Raw genomic sequence first — 18936 nt, 5'->3', positions numbered from 1 at the left:
CACTTTTGTCTCTTTCTTAGCCGCCTTATATTTTTCCCAGTTATCTGCATTGCGGCATAAAGACCACTCTTTAAAGCATTCTCTTTTTATCTTTATCTTTTCTTGTATACTCGCATTCCACCACCAGGACTCCTTGTCTCTTGGTCCTATTCCTTTAGATTCACCAAAACTTTCTTTTGCTGTTTTTCTAATAACTTCTGCCATCTCCCTCCACATCTCTTCCGCGCTTCCATTCCCATCCCACTTTGCCTCTTCTCCTACCCGTCTTAGGAAGCTTCTTTGTTCCTCACCTTTCATCCGCCACCACCTCGTCCTTGGGTTCTTCGTATGATGTCTTTTCCTCAACTTTTGCTCAACGCGAAAATCCATGACGAGCACCCTATGTTGTGTTGTCAAACTCTCTCCCGGGATAATTTTACAGTTAATGCAAAATTTCCGGTCGACTCTCCTCAACAAGAAGAAGTCGATTTGAGAGCTTGTCATGCCACTCTTATAGGTTATAAGATGTTCGTCTCTCTTTTTAAAACATGTATTTGCGATGAGAAGATCAAAAGTTGAGCAAAACCCTTCAAATGACAGAAAATCTTAAACAAGCTTAGCTTATTAATAATTGCAACAAAGCCAAGACATTAGCACATTCAATTGGTTTCACCTGGATCCATAACGTTCTTAGTTAATAAACCCAGAGGCTTATGTTCTTCATAGGAAAGAAAATTAATAACAAAATGACAGTGACCACAAAGTCACTAACAACATTAAACTACTTAAGGGTTCTACTTCTATGTAATAACAGAATCCACAGAAATAAAGCACTTCACTAATTCACTTAGCTACAAATATGTACCTTATGATTGTTTAAGCTAGGCTGAGCTGATTTTCCTTTACTCCCTGGTAAGTATGCAAAAGAAATCAGATACTCGCATACCATAATAAAGCATATTAACCAAATTTCATATATATATAAAGGTGAAAAGAGAGTAACCAGATTTGGGATGTCGCGGGGACAAAAGAAGAAAAGCGAGGAAGACGCTGACAAGCAATGCAAGTGGAACCAGCAACTCCATTTTGTGAAATTAATAGAAATTTGGTGCCTAATTGCAATCTGGAACAACCAAAATAGCAAAACACAGAATAAGAAAAGGGAATCAACTTTTAATTAGCCAATATTAGGTAACTTTTTTTAATTTGTAAATTATTTTTTAAACCCTCATTTTTTGGAGGGTTTAGAGTTTAGGATTAGAATTAAGATAGGGTTTAAGATTTAAGATTTAGAAATTAGGATAAAAGGATCATTTCAAAAAATTGGCTGATATTAGCCGAATCCTAGCTGAACTCATCCTTTTTATTGACAATTCTGAATTCTGATTAAGGTCCAAATTTAGTAAAACAGCTGATCAAAGGAAAGCAAGTAATTTCAAAGAAAATAACCTGTAAAGATGTAGCAAATGCTTTTACACAGCGCACGTATCACAAGTTGTTAGGCATTTGAAATGTTGTGCGTCCAAGAGTCAAAAAGGAACAAAATATAAATCCAGAACTGCAAACAATTACATGCAAGGCACTTATTATGTGTTTAATGAAGATGGATTAGTAAACCTAACTGGCAAGCAAAACAGAAACAAACTAAGGCCTATCTCCTTCCATTTGTCTTTAATTAAATTCAAATGACAAGCAAATTAAAGCTCCAGAATGTTAATTACTTTATTCTTTCACAATGTAACAAGGTTTAATCATACAAAAGCACATTAAGGCTATTAAGGAGCTCCTGTTGAATTTAACCAAGCTTAATCACAGACGTCATTTTCATCTCAAAACCAGAACTAATCTAATAAATTAGAAATTAAAAAATTGAACTAATACATATTCTTAACAGATCAAGTCATCAATATTCAGTAATCAATTAATCAGAACTCAAGCTATCGAGAGAGGCACACAAAACTAGAAGAGGGAGAAGGGTGAAGAGATCTGACCGGCGGCGAGAGAGTAGAGAGGCAGCGACCGAGACTGAGTGAGCAGAGAGCACAACAGCCGCGGAGAGGAGCGGAGATCGGCAATGAGGTCACAGATTGCAGCCTCGGTGGAGAGAGATTACATAGCAACAGCGACGGTGGAGACAAGACTGAGACTAGGGGTAGTGCCAGTGGAGTAGGGGAGTGGGTGGTAATGGTAGAAGGAAAAATTGATATTATAATTAAAATTAATTATCTAAAATTTAAGAGGTTAATTTAGAATAATAGAATCCATTACTAATAAGTACATTAGTTATGTTTCTAACTTTCTATATTATGAGGTTTAGTCTTTTTTTTTTAAATAATTTTTACAAAATATTTTTTAAGGTGAAGATTCAGTGGACTTGTGAAGTTGATAGCTAAGAGTCTTTAGATGATTTGATTAATTTGACTAATTTGACTAAATTTTCATCTAACGACTCCCAACTATCAACTTCACGTAAAGTCGACTGCACATGAATTTTCACCATTTTTTAATAAAATTTTTGTTTTCAATTTAACGTTTATTAACTCAAACTATGAGTAAAAATAACTTATAATTTAAGAACCATTAAATTCAAAGACTTTGTATTGGCAATCAATTATATTAAAATTAGTATTTACGGTGTAGTAATTAAGTATTTGAAAATTAATTTAAAAATTATTAAGTTGATGATTTTACAATAGAATTGTGTAAGACAATTTTTTTTTTTTTAGTTTATTGAATAATAAAATTTTGGATGACAATTGCAATTATATACAAGTTGATCTAGAAATATTATACCTTGAGATAAGCGATAACAAAGTGTAATGTTAAATTTTTTATTTTTTTTGCTGACAGTATTTGGTATGATTATATAAATCTATATTCGACTATTATGACTTATATCGTGTATTTAACTTTTTGGTGATATTTAAGCGTATACTATTTATTAATAATTTATTTCTTTTGACAAAAGAAAAGCTCATACAAATATTACAATTACTCTTTTACTAGCTGAAAATAAACTACTATGAAACTAACAATTATGTTTTGTTTTCTCGTGTTTTTTCATTCTAATTTGTTACATATATGATTGATTTGTTATTGGCTAATGAATTACTCTACAAATAAAACAAATTTGAACTTTTAATATTTATTTAAATAAATTAGTAAATTAACAATTAAATCAACCAAATTGATTACTAACAATTATGTTGACTCCAAAGAGATAGATGGTTGAGGCTGAGGATTTATGGCTAGCGGACCTAGCAAAAAGCCCATACACATATAATAACCCAAGAAAAAACATTTCATACACATATTTTGAAATACCAACTGAATAATGTGGCAGAAGCATTGCACCAATGACCCATATATTTGCCTCATAATTGCTACATCCCAAGTTTAAATTCCAGCTGTAGCTGGATTGTTATAAAATCTTTAGTGGGTGTGAGTGAGTGAGTGTGTATGAACAAAAAAAAATTACCAACTGAATAATGTTTTCAATCCAATAACACTGAATAATATTCATTTCAATAATTCTAACCAGGATCTTGGCAAGTTAGTAACTAATAAGTTCCATCTTCCATGGTATATGTTCAATTTCACATATGAGAAAAGCCAATGAGAAATAGAGAGTTTATTCATGAGCCCTGCATATACATTACCAAGTCCTATGGGCCTCATGTGGGCTTAACCCGATTAACAAATTGAAAACTTGAATCTACTCTGGCAAAAGATATGAATCTGTTAGAATGACAAAGATAACATATATTTCAAATTGTTTACCAAAAACAAAAACCATATATTTCAAATTTCATGATCAGAAAAAGGGCAATATTTGTACATCATAATAATTAGAGGGGCCGAGATCAAAAAGAGGAGGAGGAGAAAAAATAATACACATATTGAAATCATAACTAAACATAAAAAGATAAAATAAAATAAAATAAACACTCCTCATTGGCCAACTATTGAATTTTTAATGTAGTGAACGTTTGAAAAACCATTTAGGGGTTAGAATCAATTCCCCTTCGTCTATAATTTTGTTCAATTTAACCATCCTTGGTTTTTCTCAATTAGAATGAGTTTTAGACACACTACCAAACAATTATGGAACCAATTAACAACCAGTTAGTGCTTCTAAAAATTCTAATTTTTAAAAGGAAGAACAATAAATAAATAAAAAAAAATCATCAATCTATATAAAACTTAAAACTTATCCCTACAAAATAACTTAAGACAAAAGAGCTCATTTAGTAATCAAAATATAAAGATTGAGCATCTACAGAAAAAAAGGATGGTGGTGTGGGGTAGAACCGTGGAAGTGGATAGAGGAGGGTTAGATGGCAATTTGAAAATAGAAGAGAAGGATATTTTCAGTGTTTCCTTTAAAAAGACATGTACAATGAAATAAGTTGGTATATATTGGACAATTAAATCGTGTTTGATATGTGGATAAAAATAAGAGGCAAATTAATCTTACTATTTTAGTTTTTTAAGTTTTATAGACATGGATCATCCATAACCATTATCCACCCCTTTTTCTATTCCTACATTCATAACGTGCTTAGCAACATTACATATACCATTACATTAATATGCACTAACATGCTTATTAGTTTATATTTTTATTAATTAAATAATAACATAATTCCGCCTATGTTACACTTGCAGTACATAGCCGGTCCTAAGTCCGAATAAAAGAGGAGGGTCGTGTTAGGTCTTCGACAACTAATATAAAAACTTAGTCGAATATTTATGACATAAATCAAAGACGTTATTGCGTCAAAGCTAGGTCGTTGCTTGGAAGCAACGCGCTATATGACTCGAGTACAATGTCAAATGAGTAAGAGCCGCTGCATCAGTGCTCGAATGTAGTGTTAAATGAGCAAGGGTTCCCGCGTTTTCGTGAACGGACGAGGGTAAATAAGCTAGTTTACAAAGTAAAAAGTAAATGTCGAAGCAAAAGAAGATTGAGATTTGAGTACATAGGCACTCTAACAGGAAAATCCATGAAGGTGGTGGACACCATGACAAGGAGGAAGATTAACATTATGTGTCTATAAGAAACAAAATGGGTTGATGCGAATGTTAGAGAGTTAGATACTTCTGGTTTCAAACTTTGGTATACATGAAAGATGAAGAATAGAAATGTGGTTTGTATTATTGTGGATAAACAATAGAAGAAGGACGTAGTGGATGTCAAGAGAGTAGGAGATCGGATCATCTCTATCAAACTTGTGGTGGAGGGAGGTGCTTTTCATGTGATTAGCGTCTATGCACCGCAAGTGGGTTTGGACGAACAACACAAGATAATGTTTTGGGAGGATCTAGAGAGTTTGGTCCAAAACGGACCCTTCGAGAGATAAGATTTTCTTTGGAGAAGATTTAAATGGTCAAGTTGGAAGAGAAGTGATTGGGTATGGAAGTATTCACGGAGGCCATGGTTTCGGAGTGATCAATGTCGAGGGTAAAACATTTGAACTTTTCCTCGACCTTTGACCTTCTCATCACAAATACATGTTTTAAAAAGAGAGACGAACATTTTATAACCTATAAGAGTGGCATGACAAGCTCTCAAATCGACTTCTTATTGAGGAGAGTCAACCGAAAATCTTGCATTAATTGTAAAATTATATCGGGAGAGAGTTTAACAACACAACATAGGATGCTCGTCATAGATTTTCGCGTTGAGTAAAAGTTGAGAAAAAGACATCATACGAAGAACTCAAGAATGAAGTGGTGGCGGATGAAAGGTGAGGAACAAAGAAGTTTCCTAAGACGGGTAGGAGAAGAGGCGAAGTAGGATGGGAATGGTAGCGCGGAAGAGATGTGGAAGGAGAAGGCAGAAGTTATTAGAAGAACAACAAAAGAGTTTTGGTGAATCTAAAGGGATATGACCAAAAGATAAGGAGTCCTGGTGATGGAATGCGAGTGTATAAGAAAAGATAAAGATAAAAATGGAGTGCTTTAAAGAGTGATCTTTATGCCGCAATGCAGATAATTGGGAAAAATATAAGGCGGCTAAGAAAGAGACAAAAGTAGCTGTAAGTGAAGAAAGAATAAGAGCATATGAGGGTCTCTACCAGTCTTTGGGCTCGAAAGAAGGAGAAAAAAGAATATATAGAATCGCAAAAGAGTCGTGAAAGAAGAACTAGAGATTTAAACCAAGTTAAGTGCATGAAGAATAAGGATGGAGAGGTGCTGACTCAAGAGGAGAAGATTAATGAAAGGTGGAAGAGCTACTTCTACAAGTTATTTAATGAAGAACATAAGACTCTTTCAAGCCTTAATCGGTTATGCACAAGTGAAGAAAATCAAAACTTTGACTACTATCGAAGGATTTGAGATTTCGAGATAAAAAAAAGTTTTAAAGCAGATGAAAAATAGCAGGGCAGCAAGACTTGATAACATCCCGATTGAGGTTTGGAAGGGTTTTGGAGGAAAAAGCATCAATTGGTTAACCAAGCTTTTTAATGAGATTTTAAGGCTAAAGAAGATGCTTGATTAGTAGAGGAAGAGCACGTTGATACCTATCTACAAGAATAAAGGGGATATACAAAGTTGCAGAAACTATAGAGAGATCAAACTCATGAACATACCTTGAAGTTATAGGAGAGGGTGATAGAACGGTGATTGAGAAAAGAGACACAAGTAACAGGGAACCAATTTGGATTTATGCCCGGCAGATCCACCACCGATGCGATATACCTGTTAAGAAGGATGATGGAGAGGTATCGTAGTAATAAAAGGGATCTACATATGGTGTTTATTGATTTGAAAAAAGCATACGATAGGGTGACAAGGGAAGTCTTATGGAAAGTTTTAGAAAAGAAGAGAGTAATGATAACATATATTCGTGCAATTAAAAACATATATGATGGGACCACAACTAGTATGAAGACTCTAAGGTGGTGTGATAGAGAAATTTTCTATTGGTATAGAATTACACCAGGGATCATCTTTAAATCCATACATTTTCACATTAGTCTTGAAAATACTCACAGAGCACATCCAAGAGCCTGTGACATGGTGCATGTTTTTTGCTGATGGTATCGTCCTTATGGGAGAGTCAAAGGAATACCTAAATTAGAAGTTGGACTTATAGAGAGAAGCTCTAGAAGTGTATGATCTACACATAAGCCGTAGCAAGACGGAATATATAGAATGTAAGTTCGGCCTTAGAAAGAAAAACTCTAATATAGAGGTGAAGATTGGAGAAAACATCTTACGAAAAGTTAAAAGTTTTAAGTATCTTGAGTGTATTTGGCAGAGATGAAGATGTTGTTAAGATTGATGAATGGTCATACGCGATTGGATAAAATAAGAAACGAAGATATAAGAGAGAGAGTTGAAGTAGCACCCATTGTGAAAAAGATGGTAGAATCGCATCTCAGATAGTTTGGATACGTGAGAAGAATACCGATAGAACACCTAATCAGGAGGACGGATAAAATAGAAAATAGACAAAGGATGAAAAGCAGAAGAAGACATAAGGACCATCCATAAGGTGATCCAACGAGATCTACATGTAAACAGTCTCTTTGTAGACATGATACATGACAGAACTCAATGGCATTGTTGGATTCATGTACTCGACCCCACTTAGTGGGACAAGGCTTTGTTGTAGATAATAATAGTAAATCTATGATTAGTTAAAATAGTAAATAATTTATTGTTTTAATATAAGATCTTGTGTCAGAGTCTTAGAGATGTTAAAATGTTTTTTATTGATACATATATGAATAAGGGTCTTTAAAAAATAGAGTAGACACTAAGCCCTTCACAATTCCCATTATCTACAATAGGTTCCTAAGTTAAATTTATCTGCCAAAATCCTAAAAATTCTGTTAGACAAAATTAACCCTACAGAAAAACTAGATTCATTACTCTTCTCAACCCATTGTATCAATAATGTCCCACATTTAAGATCATTAAGGGTATCATTGAAAGGGGGGAAAAATACTACCTAAATATTACAAATAGACAAATACTTTGATTTTTGAATCATCTAGAAGTGAAAAATATAACATGTAACTTAAGAAAGGGATAGGAAGATTTGCTATGTAATTAATTGAGCCTAAAGACTAAAAAGGCCTACAAAGGGTGCTGCAATAGAGATGATTAACACTAAATTACCATTAGAAGACACATAGAAGTTAACACAATCCGAGAATAGCATACAATACACACATCATGAGGAACTAAGTCTCTCCCATAAGACTACTAAGTTCCGACCTGTTTTAAGGTACATTACACTTCCAACAACAAATTACACTAATTCAAGACAACATGAAATATCCACAAAGATGGGATAACAAGAGAGGTTCTATTATATTTGGATGGCCTTTAAGGCCTTTTTCTTACCACTCTTTTTGGCTGATCCTGCAGCTCTCACTTGTGTCAAAGGCTTAATCTCCTCAACAACTCTGAAAATGTTGACATCCAAGATCAATGTGTTGTTCATCAGCCCTCCGGGTTTGAAAACACACACGTCGTACTCTTCCAGGTTGTTATCCAGGGTAAAGCGTTTCCACCCTCCGCTCAGTCCTCCGGTGTTTCTAGGGTTATGGTAGCTGTATTTTGCAAGCCATTCGCTATGAACCACACGCAATATAATGTCTTGAGTTCGTGGAGGGATATGTTGCAGTATCCACTTATTCGGGAGCGACTGGTAACAGCAAAAGATAAAACAATTAGTAGCAATAGATAGAGTAAAAACCAATTGCACCCAGGTCTGATTGGAATCTGTTTTCATTTCATTTTTTCCCCTTTGTTTTTTACAAATTGTTGGAGAAAAAAAAGCTGAATTCAATGAAAATGATAAATCATATCTTTTGTTTCATATTTCCCTTCACAAGATCTTGAAAACCAAAAACATTAAAATATAAAAAGTGAAAACAGAAAAAAAGAGGCCCAAGTTTCACAAGAAAAGAAGGCTACTCAGGATAGTGTATATTAAGACCAAAGTTTAAATAACCGGTTTAGTATTGGGATAAAATTGAAAGCAAAAACTCACGGCACATTAGAACCTAAACCAAAAACAAATCCTAACAAGGAAAGCTGAGGAGGGAAATTATTACCACGAAGAATCTCTTGTAAACATGCGTTGGTCGCATGACAACACAGAGGCTGTCATCGGTACATGCTGCCTTAGCCATCTGAAGGGTACTATTCATCTCTTCTTCAGTGACAGGCCTCCTCTGTGAGACATATAATTCATAATTCCCACCCTCACTTTTACCCGCGGAAGCAGGTTCAGGATCTGCATCTGCATCTGTTAATATGAGCAACAGTAAGGTATCATATCATTAAACAGCTAAAATATTAATTCAAATTGAAATAAACATTTGCAAAGAACCTAATTTTCAAGAAAGAGCAGCTGTTACTATTCGGATGGTTTAAGTTTCGCCAACGCCACTTAATAGGGTAATGCTTAGACTGATGTATAATTTTGATATAAAACTCTAGTTAAGTTTCAGACTACAAGTCTACAACTTACACTTGAAGCTACTTAACCAGTACTAGGTATGGATATGGGAAAAGGATATGAAAATTTTGCAAAAATTAGGATACTGGTGTACGTACAGAAGGATATAACATAAATAAAAATATGAAATCACAATCCATAATGTAACTACATCATATAATATACAGCATTTTTCTAAGATTCAAGCAAATTATCTAATATACATAATATAATATACCATATTTGAAGGGAGATTTGCTTCATTTAGAAGTAAACCAAAGTGGAATATTTTAGAAAAACTAGTTTGTGTTTCAAACAAATGCTCAAGTCATCGACTTGATAGAGAAAACAAGTGCAGTGCTCAACTACTTGAAGTTGGAATTGCTAACCATTTGAAACTTTGTGACATTTTGCTTTCTGAAGATATAATATCCATAAAATGAAACACAAGGTATTCTGTTCTTATTTGAAGAGTAGAACTTTACCGATTACCACGTTTGCTACTTCCTTATGTGCATTAGATGTTTTTGTCACCCTTACTGGTCTCCGCTTAGTTTGGAAATGGTTAAAAGCTTGAGTCGGCTTCCTAATCCTTTTACCAGTAGTGCGGGTGCGACCTTCTGACATCGTCACTCCGTTAGCATCAACTTCAACACCGGCATCACCATCTACATTAACAACTTCTTTAGGGGTGGAGAATTCAACATCGCCATTAAAATTTCTTTCACTAGGAGGTTCGGTGCGTACAGGCACAGCGTCTGGCACTGGGAAACTGTTAACATGCACAGATTTCTGAGGCGATGCACATTCTACACCAGCATTAGAGTTCTCAGTGTCTTTTCTCATTGTCAAGCGTCCAATCCCATTTTCTGGATTCCCGTTTCCGACATTTCGAACGAAATAAGCAGCAGCCTTCTCGCAGAAGTTCTTCCCATCGAATATTAGAACATCGAATGTTGATTCACCATTGAACTTAAATACCAGGAAATCATTCTCTATCAAGGAGTGATCTTTCACAAACTGTTTCCAACCGTGTGTGAAGTACAAGGTATCTTCTCTTGTTGTCAACCCTATATTCCACAGGGCACCACCAGGACCTCGAAGGCTCACATTTTCTGGCAGCTTCTTCTTCAAATTACCATAAAATGCTTTGGGAAGTGCCTATAGTCAAAATTTAAATTCCAGCTATGAGAAAAAGAAGACAAGAAAAAAATATGTTGCTTATTAACATTGGTACAACACCAACACTTGTGCTTGGATATATGCCAAATTTGCGAAAATCCCCTGAACATGAATGAATCGGAAAGCAACAAAAGCTTGATTCAGGTTAACAGGTATTGGAGGGCCAAATCTTATCACTCCATTCAATGCATGGGAGAGAGATCTTGGTGTAGGCAACATAACTCCAAACACAATGTAACTCAAACCCTAAACATTTACCACTACATATCTCAAGTATAGCTAGTGATTGAATAACAACCACCAAAATAATTATGCATGAACAACCCACATATTATTTTCTACTTCTCCATTTTATTACTTTCTTTTGCTTTGGTTCCTCCTTCAATTAAAAAGATCCAAACATTGTCACCGTTCAGAGTGAGGATCATAGTAAGGGCGGAACCTACAATGATGATGCATGTTTTTCCTCTACTACAATGCAAGCTCAAAAACACAGAACTCTTTCAAAGCAAAACAAGGTGTTTTAGCAACTTGGAATTTCAGAGAAGTAAGGGTGTGTTTGTTTCAGTTTATTTAGCCAAAAAACCAAAACAAATAAATAAATACTTAAAAAATAATCAATTTTTCTTTCTTATATTTGGTTAAATTAAAAAAAAATCCATTTTCAAACTTTTTCAATTATATAGCAATTTTCTAGTTGTAGAAACACTTTTTGCAGAACCTAAAACAACGTTGAATTAAACAAAAATTCTTTCTGCAGAACCGAATCACAAGCCCTACATTGCAAATAACATAGTTGAAACAAATTGAAGGGAAAAAAATTAATCAATGGAGCAAGAAGGGTACGCAGACACCGTGCATGAACTAAAATCCCCAAATTCAATTTCCCCCACACCCAAAAATTAAAAATCACTCATTTCCTTACACAGAGTTAAAAGGGTATTTAATTTTCGTTGATTTACAAGAGTGAGGAAGAAGATGCTTACAAGATGCTGATTATAAGAGCTGGGCATAAACTTTGCGAAATGAAGGAACTGAAAATGGTTCCAATAAATGTCTTCAACCCAGGATCTGTTGTGATGGGAAATCTCTGATCCTTCCATGATCTGGATTCTTCAGCTCAAAGAAGAGGAAAGTTTGAGTTTTGATTGAAGAAATGAAGAGGGGTTAACGGGAATTGTTCCCAGTTGACAGAGCTGAGAAGCAGAGCTTAGAGGGGCTCAAACCCCAAAAACCAAAAAGGTAGAAACACGTGACACCCTAGCAGAATAGTGTTAGTGTAAAACCCACCAACATAAACACAAGACGTTAAATTAAATGATGATAAGGAATCTAATTCAATTCGAATCGATCGATCAAAGCGGTGTGCGTGTGTATATTGTGTAATGTGTACTAGAAAGTAGAAAAAGGGTTCCCATTTCGAAATGCTACCGAAATTATAAATATTCACTTTTTTTATAAAATAATAATAATAAAAAACTTGAGATTAGTTAAGATGGTAAGAATATTACACTTAAAAAAATTATAGATTTATTTTTTAGAATTAACAAAATATTGTGGAACCTTTTAATTTTGATATGGGGCAGCAGCTGGTGTATAGCAAAGTTATTGGGGTGTAGGGTGATTGACACTACCGTGATGGAAGTGTTGAATAAATCGGATGGTCTGATGAAAGAAAAAGTAATCGAACGGTTGGATTATACTAATCAGATGGTACATAAATTGAATCGTCCGATTTGCGTACCCAAAATACGTGGCTTGCATGCAGTGCTCCCAGTGTTGGCACTCTCACCCTTCTCACTATCCGAAACCCATTCCCTCAACTCCACTTCTCTCTTCATTTTTTTCATTGTTGGATGAGCAAAGAACAACACCACCAACAAATTTAAAAACAATAGCTAGAAGACTAAAAATAAAATAAATTAATAAACCGAAATTTTATATTATTAATTACCTTTGATTATTTAAATTATGTAAATTTTTATTATTAAATGTTTTAATTTAATAAAAATAATAGTAATAGATTTAAGTAAAAATATTATATTAGATATATACGTATAATATTATTATTTATTGTTAGAAATATCAGTTAGTATAATAAAATAAATTTAAAAATTTTTTGAATAATTATTGAGCTAATTGTTATTATAAATATTCACTGATATTTTTGTTTGGAGCCGTCTACTATTTTTTACGCTAATTTTTAGTCATTCTCAACTCTTTTCGATTGCAAATAGGTAAAATTAATTACTATTTGCTTTAAAAAAGTGCAGCACATTGTATTTTAATTCTTACGATAAAAATTAATTAAGAGATTGTCTGATGTCAGATGGCGTAACTGGGAGCGTGCTGAGTTTACAGATTTCATTCTCTTGCTTACTTTAGGAGGTAATTGGATGATATGTAAGAAGGACAAGTATGTTGTAATAAATAAGTATTTATTTTTGTTTTAACTGTACTATTGTTTTATGTGTAATTCTCTTTTACTTTCAATATGTCCAGTTTGTTTGAGAAGTTTATAGTGTTGATCGCATTGAGATAGACGTGATTCCCATTTATATCCGTCAACATTCAGTTATTTGAAGTGCCATGGTGCCATTAATATCTTTTGAATGCGTTGAGTGGCCTACATCCAATAAATTGATGAGACAGTTTGATTTACCCCAAAGTGTTTCTCATTAGGAGCAAGATCTACGTGAAGCACATGACAAAGTACTTACTGGTCCTAAGAATCAAGATTGATCCGTTATTCACTCTTTTTGGGTAATGCAATAGACAAATCGGTATAATCATGTTCTTGTTGTGTCTTTAGTGTCTTCACAAATATTGGTATCGAAATATATATAAGGTCTATTTGTATTTGTTAGACCTTGTATTTTAGCTACATTTCAGCTAAATAAATTACTATTAAATCATAAAATCTATGTATAAATCATAAATTATAATTCAATATTTGTTGTTATCCAAATAAAAATATAAATAAGTAATCAAATGTTATTTACTAAATTAAAAAATATACATAAACAATTACTAAATATACATCAACAGGTAATTATTCTATTTGTTAACTAAATAAATAAGTTATTCATTGTTATTTAATAAATTAAATTTCACATATCACATATGTTGGTCATATACTCTAATCAATCTATAATATTAAGCTATCATACAAATGTGCAAATAACATACCTGCATTTACATATTAAGAAAACTTTGGTGCATACATGGCATCCAAGTCCAACGAACGTATGAAAGTAAGCTCCTCAAATGGATACTAATTTATTAGTACATTTACCACATCTGTTACATATGTCTCTGTAATGTTGTCAACTTGATCATCGTCTACACCCGCATCAACGATCTCATAATTACTTTCAAACTCTTCCTCGCTTTCACTATTATAATCTTCCAATTCAATACCTTGGTCCGCTTCAAATTGCTCGAACTCAATATACAACTCGATGAACGATACTCCTGACCGAGTTTCAATATACACTGAAAATATTTATTGCATGCTCGCTTCATCGGTTACATATTTAGTTTGAAATTGAACGAATCCGCCAAACACAAAATAGGATATCTGCACAAAATACACTCTCCTAGATATTTCAGAATCCATTTTCTCACAAATCACACTTTTTAGTTCTTCAAATGACAATGTAAATGGAATAACAATATCTAATGGATTATCACATACAAATTTCACTCCATATTTTTGTAACAAAATTTGTCCATAATAATATACTTTTAACATAACTCAATCATCGATGATAATATACTCACATTGAACACTCTCAACTTTGATTATTTTTTTTTTTGAAACAATGGAAAGAAAAAGATGAATATTTAGAGACGAAAAAAAAGAAGTGAAGACTTTGGCTAACTTGTGTATATATAACCAAACAAATTGGATGGTTCGATCACCTTTTTACCATTTGAAATTTTGAAACAACTCAAATTGGACCGTTTGATTAGCGTTCTAACGAAATTAACAAAAATTTCATATGCATAAAATCGGTGAGTCCGATTTCATTATGCAAAATGTTGATCGTTAATTGCTCCTCACAAATCGGACTGTTCGATTTGTGTTTTTCTCTCTCCTCAAAAAAATAAAAAAGTCCAAATTTTTTACCATCAATTAAAAAAAGATAGCACCATCACAACTATGTATTACCTCCTAACCTCCGTAACACATCATATGGTAAAAGGTATTTTGATACACACATCATTTTTATATAAAAAAAAATGAGCCAATATTTTCCGATACATTATATGGTAAAAGGTATTTTGAGGAAAAAAATTGTATACTAATTTCTTTTCATATCTCCAATATATAGCAATAGATCTTTTTTTGTGAAATTTTTTATTTTTTGTTATTAGTATATCTCTGTTTTAAAAAATTTGGGAAAAATTAAAAGTTATAACATGGAGTGGAAATAGAAAATATAGTTTTAGAGTTTTTTAGTTTGTATTTTTATTTTTAATATTTTGTATGAAAAATAAGAAAAAATAACAAAAAATAATTTTTTAAAATTTTTTATCATTCTTCCTCACAATTTTCTAAAAAATATTGGAAATAAAAATAAAAAATAAAAACTCAAATTAAATAATTCCTTTTCTTTAATCCTGCTATCTTTTTTACAAAATATGTAAAATAAAAATATTAAAAAGTATATAAAAAAACAAAATGTAAGGTAGACTTGCCTTATTTTGTTGGTATGTAATGGAGGCAAAAATTAACAAACATGCGCATACATACACATATGTATATATAAAATATAAAATCTAAGCATAATTATGTATATTAATCTAAAACATGTCAGTTAATATATGAAAGTAACTAATACAATATGACTTAAAAATAAATTTATAATTAATTTTTTTCATGTTTTTATATTATGTAAAATTTTTAACTAAATTAAATTTTTTGTATCTCATTTGAATTTAAAGATAATATATTCAGCTTTCATTTTTTTTTATCGTTAATTAAAAAACTGCAATTTTTCTTAGATAAATAAGTAAGTAGGATGGAATTATTGTATTTTTACTTTTAAGGCACCAAAAAGGTCATTGTATTTTTTGTTAAAAATAAATGGTTAGTTAAACGACAAAATAAACTACTAAAATTTATCTAGATAAAAACATTTTAATATTTAATATGTGAGTAAAATTAAAATATTTTTAACAGTAAAAGTAAATAATTAAAGTAATGGGGCATCTATTATATATACCCCATATATTAGTAAGTGGGACATTTGCCCTCAGCCTCTTCTATGTGTGTCCGTCGATGGTTATGTATGATTGATTTATATGTATATATACATTAAAAAATAACCATTACATCAGCCATATATTTTTACTTATGGTATTCTATATATTTTTAACATATGTTTTGAGCCTATATTTTATATAAATAACTTATAACTTACTAGTATATACATAGCATGACCATTCTTTTTTCTTTTGAAAGGGTTTTTGTTAAGGAGATGAGATCAAATGATCAATTGATTAAAGGAACATTGCTAAATCATATTATTTGATATCAATTTTCTTTTTAACATTGCTATTTCTAAATTTAAAATCTTAAGCAACTTCATAGTTATAGTATCTATTAAAGAAAAAGTTGAAGCTTTTAATGGATAAAATTTTTTATAAGTTTTCTATTCTTAAATGGCGGGCATTGATACTCCTTAGGATCACTTTTTAATTTAGATATGGAAGGAAAATGGTGTACAACGTAGAGTAAATTCCCATAATGGTCCTGAGATTCAATGGATTACTCAATTTGGTCCTTGAGGTTTCAATTTTACCATAGTGGTCCTGCAGACTCAACTCCGAACACCATAATAGTCCTTGGGTCAATTCCGGTACTGATTCAGTTAACGGAGTGCTGATGTGGCACTCCTTTACCACGCTGGAGGTTTCCAACGGCTGATGACCTGAAAAGATTGTAATTGTATCCAATTTAGTCCTTCTCCCATTATAAAACCCTAATTCATTCTCAATGTTCAGATTGCGTTCCTCTTCTTTTTCTTTTTCTTCTTCTTAATCAAAGTTCTTTGATCATCTGCACTTATTTGACATTAATAAACTATTATGGGAAGTGGGAGCATTGCTGAAGGCAGTTTGATAAAGTCACATTCGAATGGGTACTGTGCGATGACTACTAACCGTGGGAACACAGCACCCGTGCCAGAATGGTGTGGCTGTGGCTGCCGTCCGGTTTTGCGATGGTATGGGACATATTTGAGTCCAAACAAACCTTTTTTTGTTTCTGCAGTATATTTAAATTTTTTTTTTTGTTTCAAAAAAATGAGAAGAGGTGGTGTGGGTGGTTTATGTGGACAAACACTGAGCAAGATGAAGATGTCAAAAAATCAGAACTTGTTAATCAAAATGATGAACTGAAGCTAAACTATGCCTGAAGATTAGCAAAGGTGGAAGATGATGTTAGAAATCAAGAAATGATTCTTCATTTGTTAGTATTGATTTTGCTTTTAATGATATTATTCTTTGTTATAATGTTATGTAAAATTTGAATGCACTTTGTTGTTAGTTTATGTATTTAATGAATGAAATATATGAATGCAAAAATCTGAAGTTGTTATAATAATGTTCTTTTGTTGTTAGTTTATGTAATGAATAAAATATATGAATAAAAAAATCTGAAGTTGTTATAATGTTGGTCATGTAATTGCATCAGATTATGAATGATGCCTACCTGATTCAAGTAATAAGTATAACGAATGGAAATAATAAATCACTATAAGGAGTCATAATATTATAATCATATGTACAAGATACCAAACATAATGCAAAAAAGGTTGTGGTATAATATTTACCCACAGCCATAGTCATAGACCAAAAAATGACACTTAAGACTGCACATCTTTAATCAAACACTGTCGAAGTTTTTCAAAAAAATAAAAGCCTATATATACATATATATAATGATCTAAAGTCTTCAGCTCTTTTTTGGAGTCTTGAATCTTGGAGTTGGTACAAATTTTATGTAATTTGCCATCCTTGCTGCTATTCCTGAGCTAGCACTTCACATTGGATTGATTGGGATTGATGATGCCGGTGAAGAGGACTTTCGTTTTGGGTTGACTTCAGATTCAGTTGGCTAAAAGAGCTCAATCTTCACAAGCTAGACATTCACAGGGGTCACAATTAAGGAGCTGTTGGATGATGGTTCTTTAGCTTTTTCATTAGTCTCCTTCTTATTGGGGCTAGGAATGTGTTTAGGAACCAGATGCAACACCTTTTTCATGAGTTCCAATTGCAAGAGATGCAGCACTTTTACCACCATCATCATCATTCAAATACATCACTAACTCCTTGCCTACTAATACCTCTGGAATCGAAATACTATGTTCTAGTACACATCAACCACTCCTCTATTCTTGTTATCACAAATGACCATCTCTGTTAGTTCCTTGTCGCTACTCAATTTTCTTAAACCATTCTCCAGGCCTCTACCAAGAAGGAGCCACCAACAGTGCTTTATGTCAGTGTATCCAAATTCTTTATAGTAGTTCCTCACGTAAAACACATTTAAAGTGTCTACATCTAAATAACAGTATAATAACATTCCAAATTCCAATCCATGTCAAGCATCTTTTTAGGTACATTGAATATGGAGCTTATGGAAGGGATGTTATTTCTCGTGCAACACCTTTTATTCTTTTGTAGCATCAAATATAAACTTGATTATTAATGTATCTATGGCAATTCTGTTTTCAACTATTAGGATTTTACTTTATGTATCTTTTAAATTACATATTTACTTTATGTAATTTTATCCTATCTCTGTTCTATTAAAAAAAATAGAACGTAAATCCCAATCCACCAAAAAATGTATGAAATCCTAGCAACTAAAAAAACGCTAACAGTCATCTGCATCAGTAACATTAATAATACCGCCATTGTATAAAATAATCACTTTTTAAAATAAACGAAGCTTACCTTCACTCACTCGATAATGCAGCGTGACCTAACTTCCAAGTGAGGAGAAGATGATCAAACGCACTTCGTCAACGTCACTGTCATCACGTGACACAAAGAATCTCAAAAAACTGACCTCTAATATTTCGCCATTGAAGAAGGAAAAAAGAAGAAGAACGAGAGTGAAAGTATAGAAGGCAAAGGAGTTCCTATATTTAATCGGGCCTATTTTGATGCAACTTTCACACCTAAACGGCATCGTTTAGCCCAAGAATGGGCACCAAACCAAAACAACATCGTTTTGAGAACCTCCAGCGTGACAAAGGAGTGTCACATCAGCATCGTTAACTGAGTCAGCACCGAAA

The 18936-nt window shown here is 32.8% G+C and overlaps 2 protein-coding genes across 3 annotated transcripts in view; both read right to left on the bottom strand.

Annotated features, from left to right (window-relative positions):
* The window catches only part of LOC107495872 (cytochrome B5-like protein), a 5813-nt gene extending 3671 nt beyond the window's left edge, over positions 1 to 2142 (bottom strand). Inside the window, exons 1-4 of one of the 2 annotated variants that reach the window (XM_016117080.3) lie at positions 1971 to 2142; positions 1429 to 1537; positions 983 to 1102; positions 845 to 888 (exon numbers count right to left, since the gene is read on the bottom strand). In XM_016117080.3, the coding sequence (XP_015972566.1) occupies positions 845 to 888; positions 983 to 1064 (126 nt within the window). In that variant the 5' untranslated portion in view covers positions 1065 to 1102; positions 1429 to 1537; positions 1971 to 2142. The remainder of the gene's footprint in view (positions 1 to 844; positions 889 to 982; positions 1103 to 1428; positions 1538 to 1970) is intronic. The other variant, XM_016117082.3, reaches the window with a different exon arrangement.
* Positions 2143 to 8090: 5948 nt separating this feature from the next.
* Positions 8091 to 11960, bottom strand: LOC107495813 (B3 domain-containing protein REM16). The gene is made up of 4 exons (XM_016117009.3): positions 11611 to 11960; positions 9928 to 10603; positions 9057 to 9250; positions 8091 to 8644 (listed from the first exon to the last, which is right to left on the bottom strand). The coding sequence occupies exons 1-4, from the start codon at positions 11725 to 11727 to the stop codon at positions 8306 to 8308; spliced, it is 1326 nt and encodes a 441-aa protein (XP_015972495.1). The 5' UTR covers positions 11728 to 11960; the 3' UTR covers positions 8091 to 8305.
* Positions 11961 to 18936: the final 6976 nt, after the last annotated feature.

This window comes from Arachis duranensis, chromosome 6, assembly GCF_000817695.3.
Source record: "Arachis duranensis cultivar V14167 chromosome 6, aradu.V14167.gnm2.J7QH, whole genome shotgun sequence".
Lineage (NCBI taxonomy): Eukaryota > Viridiplantae > Streptophyta > Magnoliopsida > Fabales > Fabaceae > Arachis > Arachis duranensis.
This window is presented reverse-complemented; position numbering and strand designations above follow the sequence as displayed.